We start from the raw sequence: 20,855 nt of genomic DNA, 5'->3' as shown, positions 1-20,855 counted from the left end.
AACAAGAGAAACAATAAACTGCTTCCCACAACAAGAACTTTACTTCTTATCAAACCTCTTTTTTGGCATACCGCCATCTACTGACTTTTGATTTATGTTGATGTGCTTTTTCTACTACTGTTTCCAAAACCAGAAACTACTGTGACTTTACTGCAATTTTTCCTAGAGCAGGGGTATTTGTTGCTATTTGTGTCTACTTGTGTGGATTTATCCACCTTGAGCGGTCACGAGGGATTACCGCCCGCCCCTTTGCCTGGAATCTGTTACTCAAGCCTACCATATAACCCTGCGATCACACGGTTGTGCGCCTGTCCTCATCTGGAACACCTAAACAACCCTCCCAGCTGTCTAATAGTTTATTGATTTCCAGCACAGGCTGCCCCACGCAATCCCACTCTTTATATCTCATATCTTGACTTTGAGCACATCGACCCAGTACCAATTCTAAATATCTCTATAACCAACATGGATAGAGACAAAATAGCGGCTGATCTATTCGAAAATTTAGCCAAGGGCATGCCTACCCATACTGCCACGGCGAATGCGGGCCCCCCCCGGGTGGAGGGCCTTAAAGACAAATTTAAAAAATTAGAGAGACTTAAGAAACAAGAGAACTCACGATGGTGGGACTCTACGACCTTGAAACAATACATGCGTCTCAAACAAATACCGAGAGGCTTACGCTCCAACACGTTCCCAACATATGATGATCTAGATGTAGATCTAGTAAAAAAATGGGAGGAGTCTGTAACCAATAACTCCTTTTGCCTGATGGATATTCTAATAGAAAGCGCAGATCGCAAGTCCAGTAAACTATTGGGGGAAATTGCGATACTTGAGCAAGAAATCAAAGACATCAACCTACCAGAACCTACGGTAAAAAATTACACAATTTTGGATGAGGTACTATTTAAACACCAGGAAGAAATAAAAAACAGAAAGGCCAGACAAATTAAAAGAGACGATGCGGATTACCGCAATGGTCGCATTTTCACTTACGATCGAAAATACGACTCTTTGATTAGAGCACAAAACCATAAGAAAGGTGAAAATACAACATCCGCCCCAAGTTCTGTCTCATCCAGTAACGCTTCACTCAACTCAGTAGGAATAAGCGAACCTGATCGGGATTTACTAGACACCAATAGCACTCCTTTTTTAGTGGAGCTGGAAAGGATGCGGAAAGGGAACAAGGCCCAACCCCAACGAGATACAACAGACCAAAGACCCATAGAGGCAGCAGGGGTGGAAAACGAAGAATACAGAAAAAAACTGAGGTCAAGAACAGCAAGGAAATAGGGAGTGGACATAACGAAGTCCAAGTAGTCAACCTCTCTTCCTTCCCACTGACTCCCGATATGACCAATCTCCTTTCTAAAGGTTTGAATTTCAATCCCTTCTCTATTGGAGATACATGCCAAACAAAAATAGATCTCTTTAAATTTGTAAGGAGCCTAAAATTGAAAAAATATTTTGCAGGTAAAACCACAAACACCAGAAATGTAAGAAATATTCCTGATGTATTGACAGATAATGTAACGACAATAAAGGATATTCAAGCAATTCACCTTTTGTTATCCATTACTGAATGTGAGGACAGCCCCTTAGAGATGGAACAGCTTCTAGAAGAACTGAACATAGACACAGATCTGGGGGTTGTCAGTGGTTTGAAAAACAGATCCACCTGGATACCAACACTACCAGGTGGCAACAACATCGATAATTTCCACAAGCGAGTTCTTGAGGATATCAACAAACTCAACACTAAGAAACTTAACACAACATTCACTTTTAAAGACAACCTCACCAAAGGAGAGCGTCTTGCCCTCGCCTCACTAACGCAAACTTCCACCATCGTGATTCGCGAAGCGGATAAAGGAGGTAACATTGTGATCATGAATGCAGACGATTATAACAATGAAGTACTAAGCCAACTAGGTGATATTTATTGTTATGAACCCATTGCACACAACCCAATGGGTACTCTCACCACATCAATTAACGACCATTTACACAAGTGGAAAGAGGATGGCTTACTGAATGAAGACGAATATCTGTACCTAAAAGTGCACAAACCGACATTTCCATGGCTTTACACCCTCCCCAAAATTCACAAAGATCTCCCCTTCCCACCAGGCAGACCCATTGTCTCAGGTATAGGGGGACCAACTGAGAAACTAGCAGAATATGTGGATTTGTTTCTAGGGCCACTAGTCAAGAACCTACCCTCATTTATCCAGGACTCAAAACATATACTTAGTGTTCTCAGTGACTTGGAATGGCAACCCAACACTACCATAGTCACTATGGACGTAGTTGCCCTATATACAAGCATCAATCCTGTCCTAGGTTTAGATGCTATAAGACGAGTTCTGTCAAACAGACCAGCAACCCTGTGGGCTCACACCGAAATGCTAATATCTATGATGACCCTCATTCTTAATAACAATTTCTTCATGTTTCAGAAGAATTGGTATAAACAAAAACGTGGAGTTGCCATGGGCTCTAAATTCTCGCCTTCCTTTGCCAATCTGTTCATGGGTGCTTTCGAATCTGACCACATCTGGGGCACCAAAGGCAGCGAATACACCGACTCCATACTGTTTTGGGGTCGTTACATTGATGACTGTATTTTATTGTGGACAGGCTCAGATGACCTTCTCCAAGGCTTCTTTAATCATCTCAACCACAATGAGTGGGAACTGAACTTCACCATGAAGTCCAGCAAAACTAGCATGGAGTTTCTAGACCTGGAATTCTATGTTCTTGACAACAAACTACACAGTAAACTATACAGAAAACCCTCATCCTGCAATGCGATTCTAAGAGCAGACAGCTACCACCCGCCACACCAGATCAAGTCAATACCTTTTGGAGAATTTCTAAGAGCCAGAAGAAACTGCAGCAAAGACAGCGATTTGGCAGACACCATACAAGACATGGAACGGAGATTCGAAAGACGGGGATACCCCCCATCCATCCTGTCCACAGCCAAGAAAAGACTAAATAAAATTACGAGACCAGAAACACTTAAATGCAACAACCAAAACAAGGCGAAAGATTCAACAGTGAGGATGATCACTGAATTCAATAGCTTACACAGACCAATTCGCACTAGCATGACCAAGCACTGGAATCTGCTTAAAAATGATCCAGCACTCAAGGACCTCATTCCTCCTACTCCCCAAATAACTTTCCGTAGAGGTAGAACTCTGAGAAATAGACTGAGTCCAACTGTTCCGAGAACAGATACGATTCCGGACTGGCTGACACAACGCAGCAAAGGGTTCTTCAAATGCGGTTTTTGTGCGATGTGCAAATGGGCCAAACACAAGACTCAAACTTTCACTGGTGTAAATGGAGATACCTTTGATATCAGAGTCAACATCAACTGTACCACAAAATATGTCATTTACATAATTGAGTGCCAATGCGGAAAACAATATGTGGGCAGCACGATAAGGTGTCTTAAAGACAGAATTTCAGAACACATGAGGGCGATACATAAGCAAGACCCTAAATATCCTGTTGCCTTACATGTGGCTAAATGCCAATCAACTACAGATGATTTCCGCATCAGTTTCTTCGGCATCGACACAGTGCCTATCTACATAAGAGGTGGTAATCGTGAGTTGACCCTAAGACGCAAAGAAGCAACCTGGATCATGCGTCTACGTAGCATTGAATTCGGCCTAAACTATGACCCTGAGATGCAATACTTCCTTGGGGATTAATGGAAAGGTTTCCATGAATGATAACATGAACCAATGTACCTGTTTCCACAATCCAACATCCAGTGAAACGTTTCAATATATGCTCCAATATGCTTTAACCTTACCAACTACTGAGACATCTCTATAGAATTTAAGAACCTATAACGCCTTTTATTTGTTGTTTGCATGATCTATTATCATTTCACTTCTTCATAATAGTATTTTACTGTAATATACATTTATGTATTTCTTGTTTAAATCGTCGGCTGAGTTTTTCACTCAATACCGGATAAAACACCTCTTGTCCCTTTTAATCACGATTCTCACACACATAAGAATGTCCTACTTATTAACCAAGGACTAATTGGTTTTTGGTTAAATTTTGGATTGCCAATCGGAACACCGACTCTCACGCAAATTATTCTTGTGCATCTGTACTCAGACACAGTAATCTTTAGTTCCGTTCTATACCGGTGTTGTTCTGAGCGACCTCGTTTACCAATGTCAGATATGCCTCATGTTGCCATTCCCGTACACTCTTTTGGATATAGTATTTCTTCTTAACTTTGCCATAAACACAATGAAATAAATGACACGAAACCGCTCTAGTCTTTTTTACTAAGAGGCGGAAACCAAGCATAAATAGACGTCCTCACTTCCGGTCGGGTACCGTCTTCGACAAACGGCGCCGGGAACCACAAGAGGGGGAACTTATGGCAACAGGTAAAACATCTAGCCTTCAGTACACCAGCCTTCACGCACTTTCGAAACGCTACTCAACGGTATAGAAACTCAGCATACCATAGCGCTTGTATTTTTCATTATCTCTACAGGTGTACCCGCCTTTTTGCAGCCATTTCAAGCGTAACAGCTTTGACCTATTCTCCTCCCGGTTATAGTTACCCAGATGAGCCTGATTAGGTATGAACATATTCTTAATTCTCATCGCCGTGAGATACTTAATTTCCTTTAAGGGCTTTATATGTGGTTATGCTTTAAAACCCCTTGTTTTTGACTATAGGAGCTAACCTACCACGCGTGTACAGCGCGTCCGGCATACACTCGCCCTTCTGGGCGTTGGTCTGATTACCAAATCCCGGTTTCTGTTATTTAAAAGGGTGAGTTTTACTAGGTTTCATTGAATATTATTAAATTTTTTTAGCCTTAGGACATGAATATATCGTTTCCTAGATCACACAACTCAACCCACCACTAATATAAAGAAAGTTGCGTAAAAAAACTCTGCAACACAATCAGATCTTCCACTTATTTTGTAATTCCTTGCGTTTGGTGTTCCGAATACACACTTAATAGTGTGCTCCTCATAAAAACACACCCAGAGATTAGCTATCCTCCTTTTCCGTGTTTCGACACTGAACTTGACCAGTAGCGGACAGAGTGACCCCTTTTTCCCTTTCGAAGTCAACACCACATGCACGTCATAAATGCTAGATATCAAATCACCATCTCTCTACTCCTCTACAACCACCTTAGCACTAATGCATTAGGTCCCAAATATACCGGCCCCACTCTACTTAAAGGTCGTTTCTCGTTACAAATTATTTCAATATATGTTTTGATCATACAACGTATCATGAAACGGTAATCGATCAAATTTCACTAACTGGTCAATGTGCTTCACAAAATGTTTTGATACATGTTTAGATCATTTAAGAACTCACCTAGCAGTCACTACATGTCACAATGGGTTGTACAGCTTATCACTTGCACTTTATTTCTTTCAACTAAATGTATTGACGTTCTCAAAATGTACTTCCGCATACTGGTCAATGTGTTTTCCCTTTCAGAACTTCTCAACCATAAAACTTCATACAGTCATTTGACATACAAACTGTTTAATCACGGTTTAAAAACCTCACCATTCACACACACCAATGTCACTTTCACTATAGAATTCAAGTCATATGTATTTACACTTGGTCACTCCATGGCATGCCCACAATGTATCACGAAGGGTCCACCAACCACCTTTTTTCAATTGCCTAGCTCACATAGGACAACCATACAAATGCATTTTTTGTATCTATACCCAGCCCTGAAGATTCGCAGTCTGGTTTCCCTGCGATGAAACACGTGTTGGCCATAACAAGAGAAACAATAAACTGCTTCCCACAACAAGAACTTTACTTCTTATCAAACCTCTTTTTTGGCATACCGCCATCTACTGACTTTTGATTTATGTTGATGTGCTTTTTCTACTACTGTTTCCAAAACCAGAAACTACTGTGACTTTACTGCAATTTTTCCTAGAGCAGGGGTATTTGTTGCTATTTTTGACCCTTTGCAGCCAAGGCTGTTAGCATCTAAAAGAAGAGGATAAAGGTATTCCTGCCCCAATCCCCTATTGTCCTTCCTGCATACCCTTCAACACGACCATGAGGTTAAACAGAATTATTGACTCTGGGCTGTGCAAGCCAATTACTCTCCACATACCAAATTTTAAACATCAACAATGAAAAAAACACTTATCTGTATGTTTTGTTTTATTTTTATGAAAATTATGGTTCTTGATGACCATCCTATATGATAACATGTGTCTATATCTTCAAATTGTGAGGAATAGCCTTATACAAGAGCTTGCCAAGATCTACCAAAGACGGTTCCAGATTAGCTTGGGCAACAATGGTAGGAGGGGCAGGATGTTTCCACTACCCTCTCCTGGATGGAGAAAGAGTCTGGTGGAGAAGAGTTTCAGAAAAATGGATGGTCTGTAATAAGCTTGCATTGTTTAGGAGGTGTGGTGTTCTGCTTTATTTTTTACAAGTATAAAAGATCAAGAGTGCAGAGCCAGAGCCAAAAGCGAGCCCCCTGTTCAGGTATAAGGGATTAACGAGACCCCCTGCCAACCTGGTGAGAGGACACCAGGCTCAGGTAACATTTCCCAATTTCTGACCTTGGCAGTGGTGCAAAGAAATTGAGTCAAATGATGTGCCTCTGTCACTCAAGCAAGTCTGAGGGGCTCAAAATGAGTCATAACCACTTAGTCTCCTGCTGCTCTGACACTGGAAAGACAGTCTGGAACCAGATTAAGGTTTGTGGTTCTATCTCTCTTGCTAGTGTGGAAGATAGGCTAAAGATAAGCCAATATCAAGGTTCGCATCAACCTGTATTAAAGGGATGCATGAAGTGCTTTACCTTAATTGCTTGCAGCTCTTTGCCTTTATCTTTCTCCTCCCGGACCTTGATCCTACCCTCATCTTCTTCATTACCAGCGTTCTCCCGATCCATCCTCTCACGGCGCTCTCTTCGATCCCTCTCCTGAGGATCCTCTGATAATAAAAAAAACAGAAAGGGGGATCATACACCAGTGGTAGTTGGAAATAAAGGGATTCCCTCTGCCTCACAACATGTGAGACAGGGAATTGCGGATGTAGACCATTTAATCAAGACAGATGGAACCAAAGATAAACAGGGGACAGCTTTCGGTGAGACAAATGAAGACTCATCAAGCAGGTCACTCACCTGACGCACACAAGGGTTCTAGATACATCAAGGAAGACCACTTACCAGAGGCTGTTACAATGAAAGATCAACATGGACAGGTGAGTGAGACATGGAAACACACGGAGAGAGCTCACAGGGAAGACTGAATTAAAGGACAGAAGGGGGTGGGAATGCGTGAGGCATGTGCAGAGATATCAAGGGGACTCAGTCATCCAACATAGTTAGGACAAGAGGCCAGTAACAGTTAAATGTAGACACTGAATTAACACAGAGCCAGAAGGCTATCAAATCTGTGGTGGAGTTACAATATCTCACATATAACAAACTTCATGAAATTGCTCTTTTGTAACCTTAATGCTAGGAAAGCTAGCTCTCAACCGCTCACAAAGCCACGGGTGTTCCCATTATGCCAATACTAGGTGAGATCTATGCACCCCACGAAAGTCTATCCTTCACAATGAATGTACTCATCCCAAAGTCAGCCACTGAGCAAAAGAAAAAAATCACAACAAACTCAGCATGACCAAAACCATGGTAAGAACTCAAAGCATCAGCTTTCGCAGTTTCTATTGAAGAGTTCTGCGACAATGTCACTACATCTTCACTGCACAGAGGATAAAACAGCTACACTATCACCATATAACTAAAGACAAATCACACAAACCAGTCTTCTGCTCATAATTACTATCACAAGTCGGTGTGTGTTATGTTAGAAATATTTCTAAAGCGCGCGTAAACCGTACGGTTTCATGGCGCTGGAGTCTAAAGGACACTGCCACTAAGCCATTCATTCATACGCCTGGCGGAACAGCCAGGTCTTAGGAGTTTTCTGAATTGAGAATAAGATGTCAACAATCTAATGTCCAGAGGGAGAGAATTCCAAAATTGAAATGCTAAGACCGCGAATCTTAGTCCCCCCAGTTTCTTACGTTTGAAAGATGGAATAGCTAGAAGATTAAGATGGGAAGATCTAAGATTCTGAGAAGGGGAGTATCGCTGTACCCGAGAAGAGACAAACACCAGACATTTGCCATGAAGTGCTTTAAAGATTATACATCCCAGCTTAAATGCACTGCGTTTGACTACTGGGAGCCAGTGTAATTTTTTCATCAACGGGGTGACATGGTGCCATTTAGGCTGGTGGTAGATTAATCTGGCAGCGTGATTTTGCATCAGTTGTATTCTTTTTGATTGATATGCTGGTTTACCAAAATAGAGTGCATAGGCAAAGGCAATATGAGAGATGACTAGCGCCAATACTACTTGGGGTCAGGGCATCAGTGGTGAGGAATCTGCTAATCTTCCTGATCCTTCGAAGATGAAAGAAACAGGAAGAAACCAACGTCCCAATCTGGCATTTCATGGACAAGTCACTGTCAATTGTGATGCCCAGGCTTTTGGTTGAACTGGAAAGGGGGGGGGGGGATTCCAGTTTAGTGGGCCAGAAATTAGGATTCCAGGGATTTGATGGCCCTCCAATTAGGATCAGTTTTATTTTGTCTGGATTTAGTTTCAGGTGGTTGCTGTTCCTCCAGCTACTAATGTGTTGCATGATGCATTGGAAGATAGAGACGGATGCGGCCGACTCGTTAATGTCAAAGATAAGTTGGAGATCGTCGGCATAGTTGAAGGTACAAACCTTCCTTTCTCCTAGAGAGTGGATAAGGAGGAGTTAAAGAGGTGCAGTGAGAGGGAGTTGCCCTGAGGTACCCCATGTGTCAGTTTAACCCTAGGGAAGGAGAGAAGGACAAGGTGTACAGCTTGAGAGCGATCCTTTAGAAAGGATATGAGCCACATAAGAGCCATGCCCCGTATCCCAGCGTTACTGACACTGTCAGCCAGAAGTTCATGGTTGACAGTGTTGAACGCTGCGGAGAGATCGAGAAGCACCAGGGCCGGCGTAGTGCCCTTGTCGACCCCTTTCTTAAGTTTGTCTAGGACCATCAGAATGACAGCCTCAGTAGAATGGGAGGGTCGAAAGCCCACCTGGTGGGGGTCAAGGTAATGGCACTATTCAATAAAAGAGCTGAGGCAGTTTGCCACATGAGCTTCTAGGACCTTGGCTAGGAAAGAGAGTAGGGCAATGGGAAGATAGTTTGTAAGAACCAAAGGGTCTGCCCCTCCTTTCTTCAATATGGGAACAATTTCCGCTTCTTTAAATATGTTAGGGACAGTCCCCTGAATGAGGGAGTTGTTCAGGAGCGCACGAGGGTTGTCTGGACATGTGAGGAAGGCTTCCCCTAATAGGTTTGTTTATTTTTTATTTCTTTATTAGGTCTTCCACCATATCAACAGACAACATACAATAATCAGCATCAATCTCTTCCACCTCAGCCAAGGTGGAGCACGGCTTTGTAACAATACAAATCAGGATTTAGACCAGAGGTTTAGATAGTGGAGGAGTCTCTTGTTCCATATTCCTTCTAATTTTTATTCCTTGAATATTTTGTGCGGGAGTTCAAAAAAGGACCCTTGCATTGTATAGAGTCATCAAGGCAGGACCACCATCTTTATCAAGGCGATCTTCCCCATGAGGGAGAGGTTAAGAGTGTTCCAAAAGGCAATTCTACTCCGTAGTCCACGGACAACCCTCCCCATATTATGTTGATAAAATATGGCCTCAGTCCTACCGATCCATATCCCCAGATACTGGAGCGTGTCCGCTGCCCAAGGGAGTTACATCACCGGACGCTGGGTTACCTCACAATCACTGTCCGACCCTATCACGTAAAGCTGCGATTTCGTCTTGTTGACAGAAAGTCCAGAGGCGGACGCAAACCGCGCCTGTGCAGCAATCAGGATTTGTAGGGTCTGGGTCGGCCGAGTCAGATATATGAGCGCGTCATCCGCATACAGGGATACAACCTGCTCCGAACCCCCAATCCGTATGCCCTGTCCCTCTAGTACACCCCGAAGGTGGCAGGCCAATGGCTCCATTGCCAGGGTGAATAGCAAGGGGGAGAGCAGGCACCCCTGCTGCGTCCCCCTTGCTACGGGTATTACATTCAACGCATACCCTCGCCACCGGAAGGGTATATAGCAATTTGACCCAATTGACAAAACCTTCACTCAGGCCCATTTTTAGCAGTACCTGCCAGAGATAGTCCCACCTGATCGAGTCGAACGCTTGTTCGATATCTAGGAACACTAAGGTGCTCTGTTGGGCCCGTCCCTCCAATGATTGCATAACATGGGCGAGGCGACGGAGATTCCGCAGCGTGTTCCTGCCCGGTATAAAACCGGACTGGTCCTCATGGACCAGTTGGTGTAGATATGGAAGGAGCCTATTGGCTAATACTTGACTGATAATTTTAAGGTCCACGTTCAACATTGAAATAGGCCTATATGAACCGGAGAGTAGGGGATCCTTCACTGGTTTGGGGATCATTGCTATCATTGCTTCCCTCATGGAATTTGGGAGCTGTCCACACTCACCGGCCTCCTCTGTGATTTCCAACAATTTAGGGATCAGGCCCCCCCCATATTCCTTATACAGTTCCGCCGCCATGCCATCCATCACAGGGGGCTTAGCAGTTTTCAGATGGGCGATCGCCACCCGTATCTCCTCCCCTCTAAAGGGGGCATCTAAAGCCTCCTGACTCTCCGGGTCCACACAGGGCAGCTCCACTGTCGCCAGAAAAGTCTCCACCACCTTGGGGGCCACAGGAGTGTTGGGCTCCGAGTATATTCTACATAAGTGGATCCAGAATGTTTTGTTGATCCTGTGTTGCGTGTTGACCACCCGGCCAAGGTCGTTTTTTAGTGCTAAAATTGGGAGGGGTTGCGTCTCCGCCCTAATCAGGCGTGCTTACAACCAACCGGCCTTATCCCCATCTGTATACCAGAGACGCCTGCTCACATTTTTATTGAATTTGCCCAGTGAGTCCCATAAGTCCCCAATCTTCCGTCGCGTGTCTTCCCATTGAGCCGACCCCTCCTTACTCGTGGGAAGCTACTCCTCTAAAGCCGCCAAGTGTTCCTCAGGACGGCGTAGGTCTTGTTCCAGCACTTTTTTAACCCCCACCTCCGTAGACATGCATACCCCCGTACCACCACTTTCATTGCATCCCATTCGATTGCTCTGGAACTGGCAGAGCCCCAGTTCGTCTCAAAATAATTTTCCAGCCCATTCGATATGGTGTCCTTATAGATCGGGTCCCCGAAAGCTTCAGTGTTGAGCCTCCACAGCGGTATCTTGGACCGCGGTCAGCCCAGAGAATATGCTATTAGTAGTGGGGAGTGGTCGGACAAGTAGCAGGCCAGATATTGCGTTTCCACTATCCTATGCGCTGCCGCCCTTTGGCTAAAAAAGTAATTAGTCTACTAAATGAATTGGCAGCAGGTGTGTGGCACAAGTATTAGTACAAGTAATAGTATTATTCCAGTATATTATTAGTATTAGCACAAGTAATAGTATTATTCCAGTATATTATTAGTATTGTACGTCTACTTTACTCTGCATTTGACTTTTGTTTGCAATTGTATTTTGCTACTGACACATACTCACTACTGTCACCTTCGACCCAGGTTTTTTACTGCCTGCATAGGTATTTTATTTTATTCCAGTATATTATTAGCATTATACGTCTACTTTATTCTGCATTTGTTTGTAACCCACATCGAATTCACTTCGATTCCTGTAATGTACCAATTAATTCCTCATGTAGACTTGTCACACTGATGTAACATGCACTCATTACACCGTTCCCACCCGTACACACTGATTACTACTGCACAGATTCTGGTGGCCCTCCGCCCCTGTGCCAGGTAACTTATTGTCTTCATCTATAATCCGCTCCTGCTACAACTTTTATCCCTGTTTGCGTTGACGACTACCTCATATACCCTGGCTGTTCACTAGTGTCACTTTATTGCCTGCAACCGACGATCACTTGGCACCCGCACGCTCCTACCTATTCCGTCATCCCAACATGGAGCTCATCGGCAAGCACACATATAGAATCAACTACCCACCCGCACTCACCAAAAACGCTGCAAAACGCTTTAAACACAATCTACTGAGGTCCCACCCTGAAACCCCCTTTGCAGACACCTACTTCTCACCGGTCAATGGTGCCGTAAACATCGATATCATCTTCCACACCACACGCAGAGCTCAATGGAGAAAAACGTTCCTCTCCTTACTCGCCGTCTCCAATTCTAGGAAATCCGCTCATGGCCGAACACTCACCATCACACCTTCCCAACTCTTCCCGGGCAGAACCACCATCACTATCTATAACAACGGGATTGTCCTAATCCAATCCACAGACAGGAACCTGGAACTACTAGACAACCTGTTCCCCACTTTCTTACAGCACCTCTCCAAACCGCGGACCCCCACTCACAGCACTCACAGCACTATCAGTCCTATCACCCTTGACTTCACAGCCCCCAACCACAACCATTCTCTCCTAGCTCAGCCCCTAAACGACACGCACCTCTCCTCTACCCCCGTCACCACAGTCATTCCTCCACTTACTGTAGCCACCCCACATTCCTCATTCACAGACTCAGACCTCTCCCCCTCATACACCAGCCGCACCCCCTCCCCCCCCACCAACACCTTGACCCCCACTCATACCACAACCATTCCGCTCACCCCTGACACCACTTCCCACATTCACAACGCCGCTAATCTAGCTCAGCCCCAAAACGACACGCACTTCTCCTTTACCACCGGCACCTTAGCCATGCACCCATCCACTGCTGCTACCCCACAGCCCTCAATCACAGACATAGATCTTGGCCCCACATACACCAGCCGTACCCCCTCCCCCCATACACCAGCCCACATTCCCATTCTCTCCACCCATGATATCACAGCCCCCACCCACATCCCGCCTAATCAAGCTCAGCATCAGATCGACACGCTCACAGACAAACCCCATCCTTTATCCCCCCTTATTCTCAGCCCACACCTCCACTCATTAACCAACCACACAGAACGCGCCTCCGCACCTATCACTTCAACTACGACTCCTCAACAAAGAACCACATACAATCCCACCTCCCACCCCATTCTCACCCCTCACTACCCTACATGCGCCCCCTTCACCACTAATAAACGCCCATCCTCCACCCTGCACTCTCCGCCTACCACCAATACTCTCATCCACACCACCAACCTCTCCCCTATGTCATCCACGCCCGATCCTCCCATCCCCACCTCCAACACAACGCCCGACCCTCCCATCCCCACCTCCAACACATCTCCCACACTGGACTGCACTACGGCCTCTCTCCTCCAGCTCAAAGAAGACATGAACATCATCAAACAACAACTACTCTGTCTATCACACTCCAGTCACCCCTCACCCAACACCCTCCACCAGATCAAACAAGACATTCACATCATCAAACAATTACTCAGCACACATCCCAGACACCCCTCACGTGCCTCCACCATCACCTCCCCTCCCAACTGGACCTCCACCCGGGCGGCGAACTCTAGCACTCGACTCCCACCGCACTGGACCACAATCCCTGTTCACAACCGCGAAAACCGCCCCCATCGCTCCCGCAACACTCTCTCGGACCTTGACACAATCGCCCTCCTCTGCTCCTACGACCCAGCTCCCCATAGCAACACACCCGACACCCTCACTGCCATTCCTACGATTCACTCCAATCCCCTTAGACCCCCCACACTGAACAACAGAATCGCTATCCATAGTAACCTGAGTAAAGTCCCCCTCGCTCTAGAACCCCCTTCCACCCTCGACACACCCCGTCTCAAATGCACTCTCCTCAACTGCAGATCAGCTGCAAGACACTCCTCCAATATCGCCGACCTCATCCAAAAATTGGATCTTGACCTAATCATCATGACTGAAACATGGCTAACAGAATCTTCTACACCTATAATGGACATTCTGGTTCCCCCCCAACTACCACATCACTAGACTTGACAGGTCTGGCAATAAGAAAAGGTGGCGGAATCGCATGTATATACAGGCGCAACCTCTCTGTCTTGAAAGTAACTTCCCCTTCCCTACCCTCCCCAACCTCCTGTGAATACATCTGCCTCGATATTATCAGTGAGGGCAAACCGATCTGCACTCTTCACGGCGTTCATCACCCACCCGGCGACAACCTTACCTTCTCCCAACAAATCATGGATATGATCTCAACCAACTCCGGGCGACAACTCACACAAATATACCTTGGTGACTTCAACCTCCACTGGAACGATCATAATGATGCAGTGGTAAAAGGTCTGAAGAATTTCCTTAACGCCCTTGACCTCACTCAAATTTGCAACAGTCCAACTCACGAGAAAGGCTCTATCCTCGACCTTATCATCTCCAAAGAGGCCTCTATCCAACTCGAATCTATCCAACCCTGTGACTGGTCAGACCATCATATTATCACATTCATCATCAATGAAAAAGTTAAATTTAACCCTGTTCAATCAGCCAGGCCCAAAGTCTGGAAAAGAGACATGAAAAAACTAAACTCAAACTCTCTGCCCCCCAACAGCTGCAACTTACTACTTCCTCCTACTGGCGTTAAGGACGTCCAATCCTTGACTGATCACTATCTCAACACTATATCCTCATTAATTAATGAAGTCGCACCCTTGCAGCTAAAAAAAGCCTCCGCAAAAATTTCCAATCCCTGGTAGGACGGGAGTCTCAATGACGATAGACGCGCCATGCGAATGGCAGAGCGCGCCTGGAGATCAGCTCCCTCTGCACTGAACCTAAAAACCCTGAAGAAAAAGAGAAATGCCTACTTCAGGAAAATAAAACGCTCAAAATCAGACTTCTTCAGCTGTCAGCTCGACCAAGCCAAAAATCGTCCGAGAAAGCTGTTTGAGCTTATCCGAACGCAATCCAAAGAACAACCCCAACCTCTCAACACTATGTGCGAAGCTCCCTCCTGCGAAGACTTCGCCTCTTTCTTTAACCAAAAAACTGACAACATAAAGAATGATCTACTTATGGACGCAAGCCTCTATCCCAAACCCCACTGCATAGCACCCACTAAACCAAAAAACAATGCCACCTGGTCAACCTTTGTCACCTACACGGAGGAAGAAATTGGCAGACTGCTCAACACTCTGAAACCATCCAATCACCTCACAGACCCCCTTCCTGCTAACGCTGTCAAAGTCCTTACCCCGTCGCTCCTTCCACTCTGGACTAAAATCATTAACAGCTCACTTCAACAAGGGATCATTCCCGACTCCCTCAAAGTTGGACAAGTCACACCTTTGCTAAAGAAACCTACAGCCGACCCCTCTGACCTCAACAACTACCGTCCCATCACCAACATCCCGACTCTTGCCAAACTACTGGAAAAATGCGCACAAATACAATTGACTAAACACATTACTCAGTTTGATCTCCTCAACTCCCATCAATCAGGCTTCCGAGCAAACCACAGTACTGAAACGGCTATGACTCACATAATCGATGACGCCCTCCAAATCCTAGATCATAACGATACCTGCCTCCTCATCCTCCTTGATCTCTCTTCCGCATTTGACACCGTCAAACATGAGAATTTACTCGAACTATTAAACACAAGAATGGGCCTTTCTGGAACTGTGCTCAAATGGTTCACGTCCTTTCTGCATAACAGGTCGCAGAAATTCAAGAGCAACAACCTGATGTCCGCGCCAAGACCTGTATCGCTAGGCGTACCACAAGGATCCTCCCTATCCCCAACTTTGTTCAACCTAGTTATGGAACCTCTCACCACCTTGCTACAAGAATCCAATGTATGCTTCCACATGTATGCCGATGACACCCAACTTTATCTCAAACTACAATCACCCAAAGACATCACGCTCTTGAACTCAACGATCAGTAGCACCCAATCCTGGCTGGCCGCTAATCATCTCAAACTCAATGCCCTTAAAACAGAGTTCCTTCTGATCTCACCTCCCGCGAAGATCACTACCGCACAAATGTGGCTTAAACACCTAACGGCACTCAATGTTCAACCCACCATCGTGGACTCAGCGAAATCTTTGGGCATAACACTTGACACCAATCTCAGCATGCAGGAACACATCAACAAAGCAACTAAGGGAGCGAACTACCAAATCAACACCCTTAGGAAACTTAAACCCTTCCTTCCAGCCAAAGACTTCCAAACTGTGGTACAATCACTAGTCATACCGCGAATAGAATACGGCAGCACCGCCCTCTGCGGTCTCCCCCTAGCTACTACGGCACCCATAAGAGCCTCTTTAAACGCCGCAGCGAGACTTATCACTGGATCAAAAAACACTCACACATTTCCCCTGACTTCAAATCCCTGAACTGGCTGCCTTTTGAAGCCAGAATACACCTGAAAATCGCTTGTTTGACGCACAAGGCTGTCCACCTGAGCTCACCTAGATACCTCGCTCAGAAGCTGACGATTTCTGGAGGCTCCAGAAACACTAGAGGCACAAACAATCTTTTGCTAAAGCCTAAAAGATTCCGCAAAGAAAAATCCTATAAACGCTCTCTCAGGAATGGCTCCCAGGATTTGGAACTCACTCCCCCCTGAAACCAGGCTCATCCCCTCTACCATACTTTTCAAGAAAGAAGTAAAAGCGATCCTCATGGCTAGATACACTTGAACCACTATGGGGGATCAACTTCAAAGACTCGGTGCTCATCTGTACTACTTGTTCGAACCCTCTGTATTTTTGTTTGACTTTGAAATTGACTTACTTGATTGTTTATGATATCACTTCACTGTACTTTTAATACTATAGATGTATCTGTGTATATCTGCTCCTCTCCTCTGTAAAGCGCTCTGATATCTGCGAAGATCTTGTTCGCGCTATATAAAACTTTCAAAATAAATAAATAAAGTACTTCAGACGATCTGGATTGCGATGTCGCCATATATCCAATAAGCCATCGTTTTGAAGCATCTGGTCCATCGCTTCTCTGGTTTTGTGTTTGGCATCTAATTTTGGGGGTGTCTGTCTAATTCCCTATCAAGGGCACAATTAAAATCTCCCGCCATAATCAATACCGTGTCTGGGTCCAGATCCAACTGCCCCAAAACCAGACTTATAAACCCTCCATCATCACTATTGGGGAACCCCTGGTGCCACCCATATAAGCGCAACCCTGGCAAACCCCGAGTAGGAGGTAGCGAAAAACTGGCCCCTCCATCTACGTTGAACATATTTCAGACAGTCTCCCCACATGTGCGTCTCCTGAAGCAGCGCAATACTGATCCCATAGTGCCTAAGATAGGTTGCCACCCGGATCTGTTTGACCCTATTATTGAGTCCCCGAACATTCCACGTCACTAGTTTATACATCTGTGTGTCACCTTGCATGAGTCCGCTGTTGTGTGTGACGTCGCACCCCATAGTCTTGTAGGGGACCCCCTATCATTTTGTAGCATGACCTCCCATAATCGGTTCTCCTCAGAGCTCTACCGTACAGCAATGCCCAGACCCGGCAACATCCCCAACAAAACCAAAATGTTAACCCCTGGCCCCCCAACCCACAGGCAGTAGTACTTCATTCTCATAATCCAACCCTGGTCTGAGGACTCAGAACCACGCCCCAAATACAGCCCACCCAACTTGAAGTAACTATTATCAGAGAACTTACTTTCGCAAGATCAAAAGCAAAGCCCCCCCTTCTCAACCACCAAAATGTAATCAACTGACTGGCACCGTGTGCCCCCACCCAACCAATCTAGCCGGGTCACCTCAGCACACTACAGCCGGCGATTCCAGGATGGTCCGTTTAACGAGATAGCATGACCCTCTCAACAACTATTCACCCAACTGCCTCCCCCCCCAGCGTGGCCCCGGGTCCCTGGCCCCCTCACTCAAGTCCCTTAATTAAGTCCAGTGCCCCTTAGTGCAGCGCTTGTACTCACTGTGTCCATTACCCAGACCCCCTCGATCAAAACTCCTAGTCCACCCGTCAGCCTTCTCCAGAGCCCTCACCCACCCGGCCGGTGGCACCCCCCAGGCCCGATTGTTTTTCTTGTACAGAGCATAGCGGGAAGAACTTTTTTTGCTTGGGAAGCGCCTCCCGTTCCATGAGGAGTGTGCCATCTGGTCCCACCATGATACGTCCTCCATCCGCTGGCTCCTGGGTTCTCAACGCTGTTCCTCCGCACGTCTTTGTCGGTTCCGCTGCCGTCTGCTTCGCCTCCTCTGTTCTTGCCAGCCTTGGTTTTGGTCTTGACCAGCCAAGCCCAGCGAGTCCATCCAGTCAGTAGCCTCTACTGGGTTATCAAAGAAACGCACCTTGCCGTCATATTGTACTCGAAGCTTGGCCGGAAACATTAGGCTATATTTAATGTTGAGGTTCTGCATCCGACGTTTTACACCCAAGAAGCCATTTCGCAAGTCCTGTCCCTTTTTTGGGTAGTCCGGAAAGATCTGGATATCCTGGTTTTCAAATCTGGGTGGCCCATTAGTGCGGATATGTTGCAGTATCGCGTCCCTGTCTCTAAAGTTGACCATTCGAGCGATCATGGCTCTGGGCGGGGTTCCGCGTTGCGGCGGCCCAAGAGATCCATGGGCTCTCTCCACTGCAAACATTTTGGAGAGTCGGAGGTTTGGAAATGTTGTGCAGATCCAGTCTTCCAGGAATAGGTCCACCGCCGACCCTTCCGCCTTTCCCTGGAAACCCAAAAAACTGAGGTTGTTTCTACGTGACCGGCCTTCCGCATTGTCCGCTCTATCTCCCAGCCTAGCCGTGTGGTCCCGAATGGTCGTCACTGTTTCTCTTAGCTGTCGGACCTCCGTCTGCAGAGCATTCAGGTCACTTTCAGTTGTGGTAACCCTATCTGCTACCTTTCGGAGGTCTAGGCGCAGGTGGTTGATGCTCGCAGTCATTCCGTCTATCTTGGATTCCAGCGCCATTCTGGAGTCAGCCTTTTCTCGGGCCGCTGCATCTTGCTGAGTTTCTTGGTCTGGGGCTGTTTTGTGGCGGTCTGTCACTGCCAGGCCCGGACCCATATATTGCATTATTTTATTTGTTTGGGTGCCTCTAAGGGGCCTGTCTTTCCCCATGGCCAGCAGGGCCTTGCTATATTATTTTTTGGGGTCCCGTCAGGCAAACAGTTATGTCTTGCGTAATTTCACCTGGGTCTCCCCACAAGCGTACTCTCCCGACGTCAAACCAGAAACCTGGTCCTTGGTGTTGGCGATATTTCTCCTGCCACGCTGTCCGTTGGTTAGGATAGGTAAGGGGCCCCACCGGACCACACCGCGCGGACCACCACTTCGTTGATCTCAAAGATTTACCACTTCGTGGAGCGCGTGCAGCAGGTCTTCACTTATGCGTCTCAGCCCCTTCGACACTGGGGGAGCCCGTGCAGTATGTGGGAGAAGCCCCCTCACAACCCTAGCCGAAGCTTCTGTCCCAGACCGGTGGAGCTGGCAGCTCAGGTCCCGCCTTTGCGCCCCGTGGCCCCTCCAGCCCTATGGGATCCCACGCGTTATGGAGGTGTGTTTCTCCTCACCACCCCAGCTGAAGCCTGTGGCGTGGACCAGAGGAGCAAGCGTTCCAGGTCTTGCCCCGGGGAGGACCCCTCACCTCCTGTGTTTGAGTCTTGCAGGCGCCTGTCGGTTCACTGCGGGCGCTTCTGCCCCTTACTATTGCAGGCCACCGCTTGGGCTGTAGTCTCTGGTCACCATGTGGCAGGGCACCCCCAGGATCAAGGGCCTCCTTCAAGCTCACCAGGAGGCTCAAGACAGTTCACGGCGGTCCCCCCTTCGGGTTCCAGGGCTTCCGCACCAGGATTACAGACGCCGTTCGACAGAGGCAAACAGGCCGCACCGCCCCGGCTCGTCCTGCCGTTGCAGGTCGTCACTTAGGCCGCAGACCCTGGTCAGCACGCGGCAGGGCACATGGGCCTCCCTCCAGCTTACCAAGAGGCCCAAGGCAGTTCATGGCAGTCGCCCCACAGGTCTCCAGGGCCGCCACACCAGGATTGCAACCTTCGTTGGGCAGAGGTAAGCAGGCCTCACCGCCCCAGTCTCACCCTCCTATTGCAGGCCCCCCCTTGCCATCATGCGTCAAGACAGTCCCCAGATCACGGGCCTCCTCTCAACTCACAAGGAGGCCTGGGTCAATTCAGAGAGGTCCCCTCTCAGGCTCCCAAGGCCATCCCATCCGAATTTCTAGTGTTAGCTGGGCAGTGGCAGGCAGGCTTCAATGCCGCGGTCTCGTCCTGCTGTTGCGTCCGCCACTTAGGCTACGGTCCCTGGTCCCAACGAGGCAGGGCACTCCCAGGATCATGGGCCCCCTTGTAGCTCACCAGGCGGCCCGAATCAGTTTACGGCGGTCCCCCCGTAGTCCTCCGGGGCTGCCTCACCAGAATCGCTGCCACCTCGGGGAAGAGGTAAGCAGGCCTCTCCGCCCCGGTCTCGCCCTGCGTTCAACACCAGCAACACGCACCCCCTGCAGCCGCCGTCGGGCCGTCCCTCTGCCCTACACCTCCTCTCAGGGCCTCACCGCCATCCGCTATTATCGTAGGGCCTCACTTGGGGTCACGGGCACCTCCACCACCCGCAAGCAGGCTCGGGGGCGCTCCACCACCGTCCTCCGCCCTGAGCCCAACTCCGGCAGCCGCTGTACACTGGGGATAGGATTTTGGTGAGACTCCGACCACCCGGTACGTCATTGCAGGCCACTATTTTCCGCCCCCACTGGGACCCAGGAACTCAGGGGGGGGTTCTGGTAGCAC

The 20,855-nt window shown here is 47.4% G+C and overlaps 1 protein-coding gene across 2 annotated transcripts in view; it reads right to left on the bottom strand.

The window, feature by feature from the left end:
• Nucleotides 1–20,855, bottom strand: part of DDX23 (DEAD-box helicase 23) — a 232,579-nt gene that overhangs the window by 87,356 nt on the left and 124,368 nt on the right. For both annotated transcript variants that reach the window (XM_086963729.1, XM_086963732.1), the window contains exon 7: nt 6,870–7,003. In XM_086963729.1, coding sequence (XP_086819855.1) covers nt 6,870–7,003 — 134 coding nt within the window. The remainder of the gene's footprint in view (nt 1–6,869; nt 7,004–20,855) is intronic.

Source organism: Lissotriton vulgaris, chromosome 1_1 (assembly GCF_964263255.1).
Source record: "Lissotriton vulgaris chromosome 1_1, aLisVul1.2, whole genome shotgun sequence".
Lineage (NCBI taxonomy): Eukaryota > Metazoa > Chordata > Amphibia > Caudata > Salamandridae > Lissotriton > Lissotriton vulgaris.
Note: the sequence above shows the minus strand (reverse complement) of the source record. Positions and strands in the feature narration are given on the sequence as shown.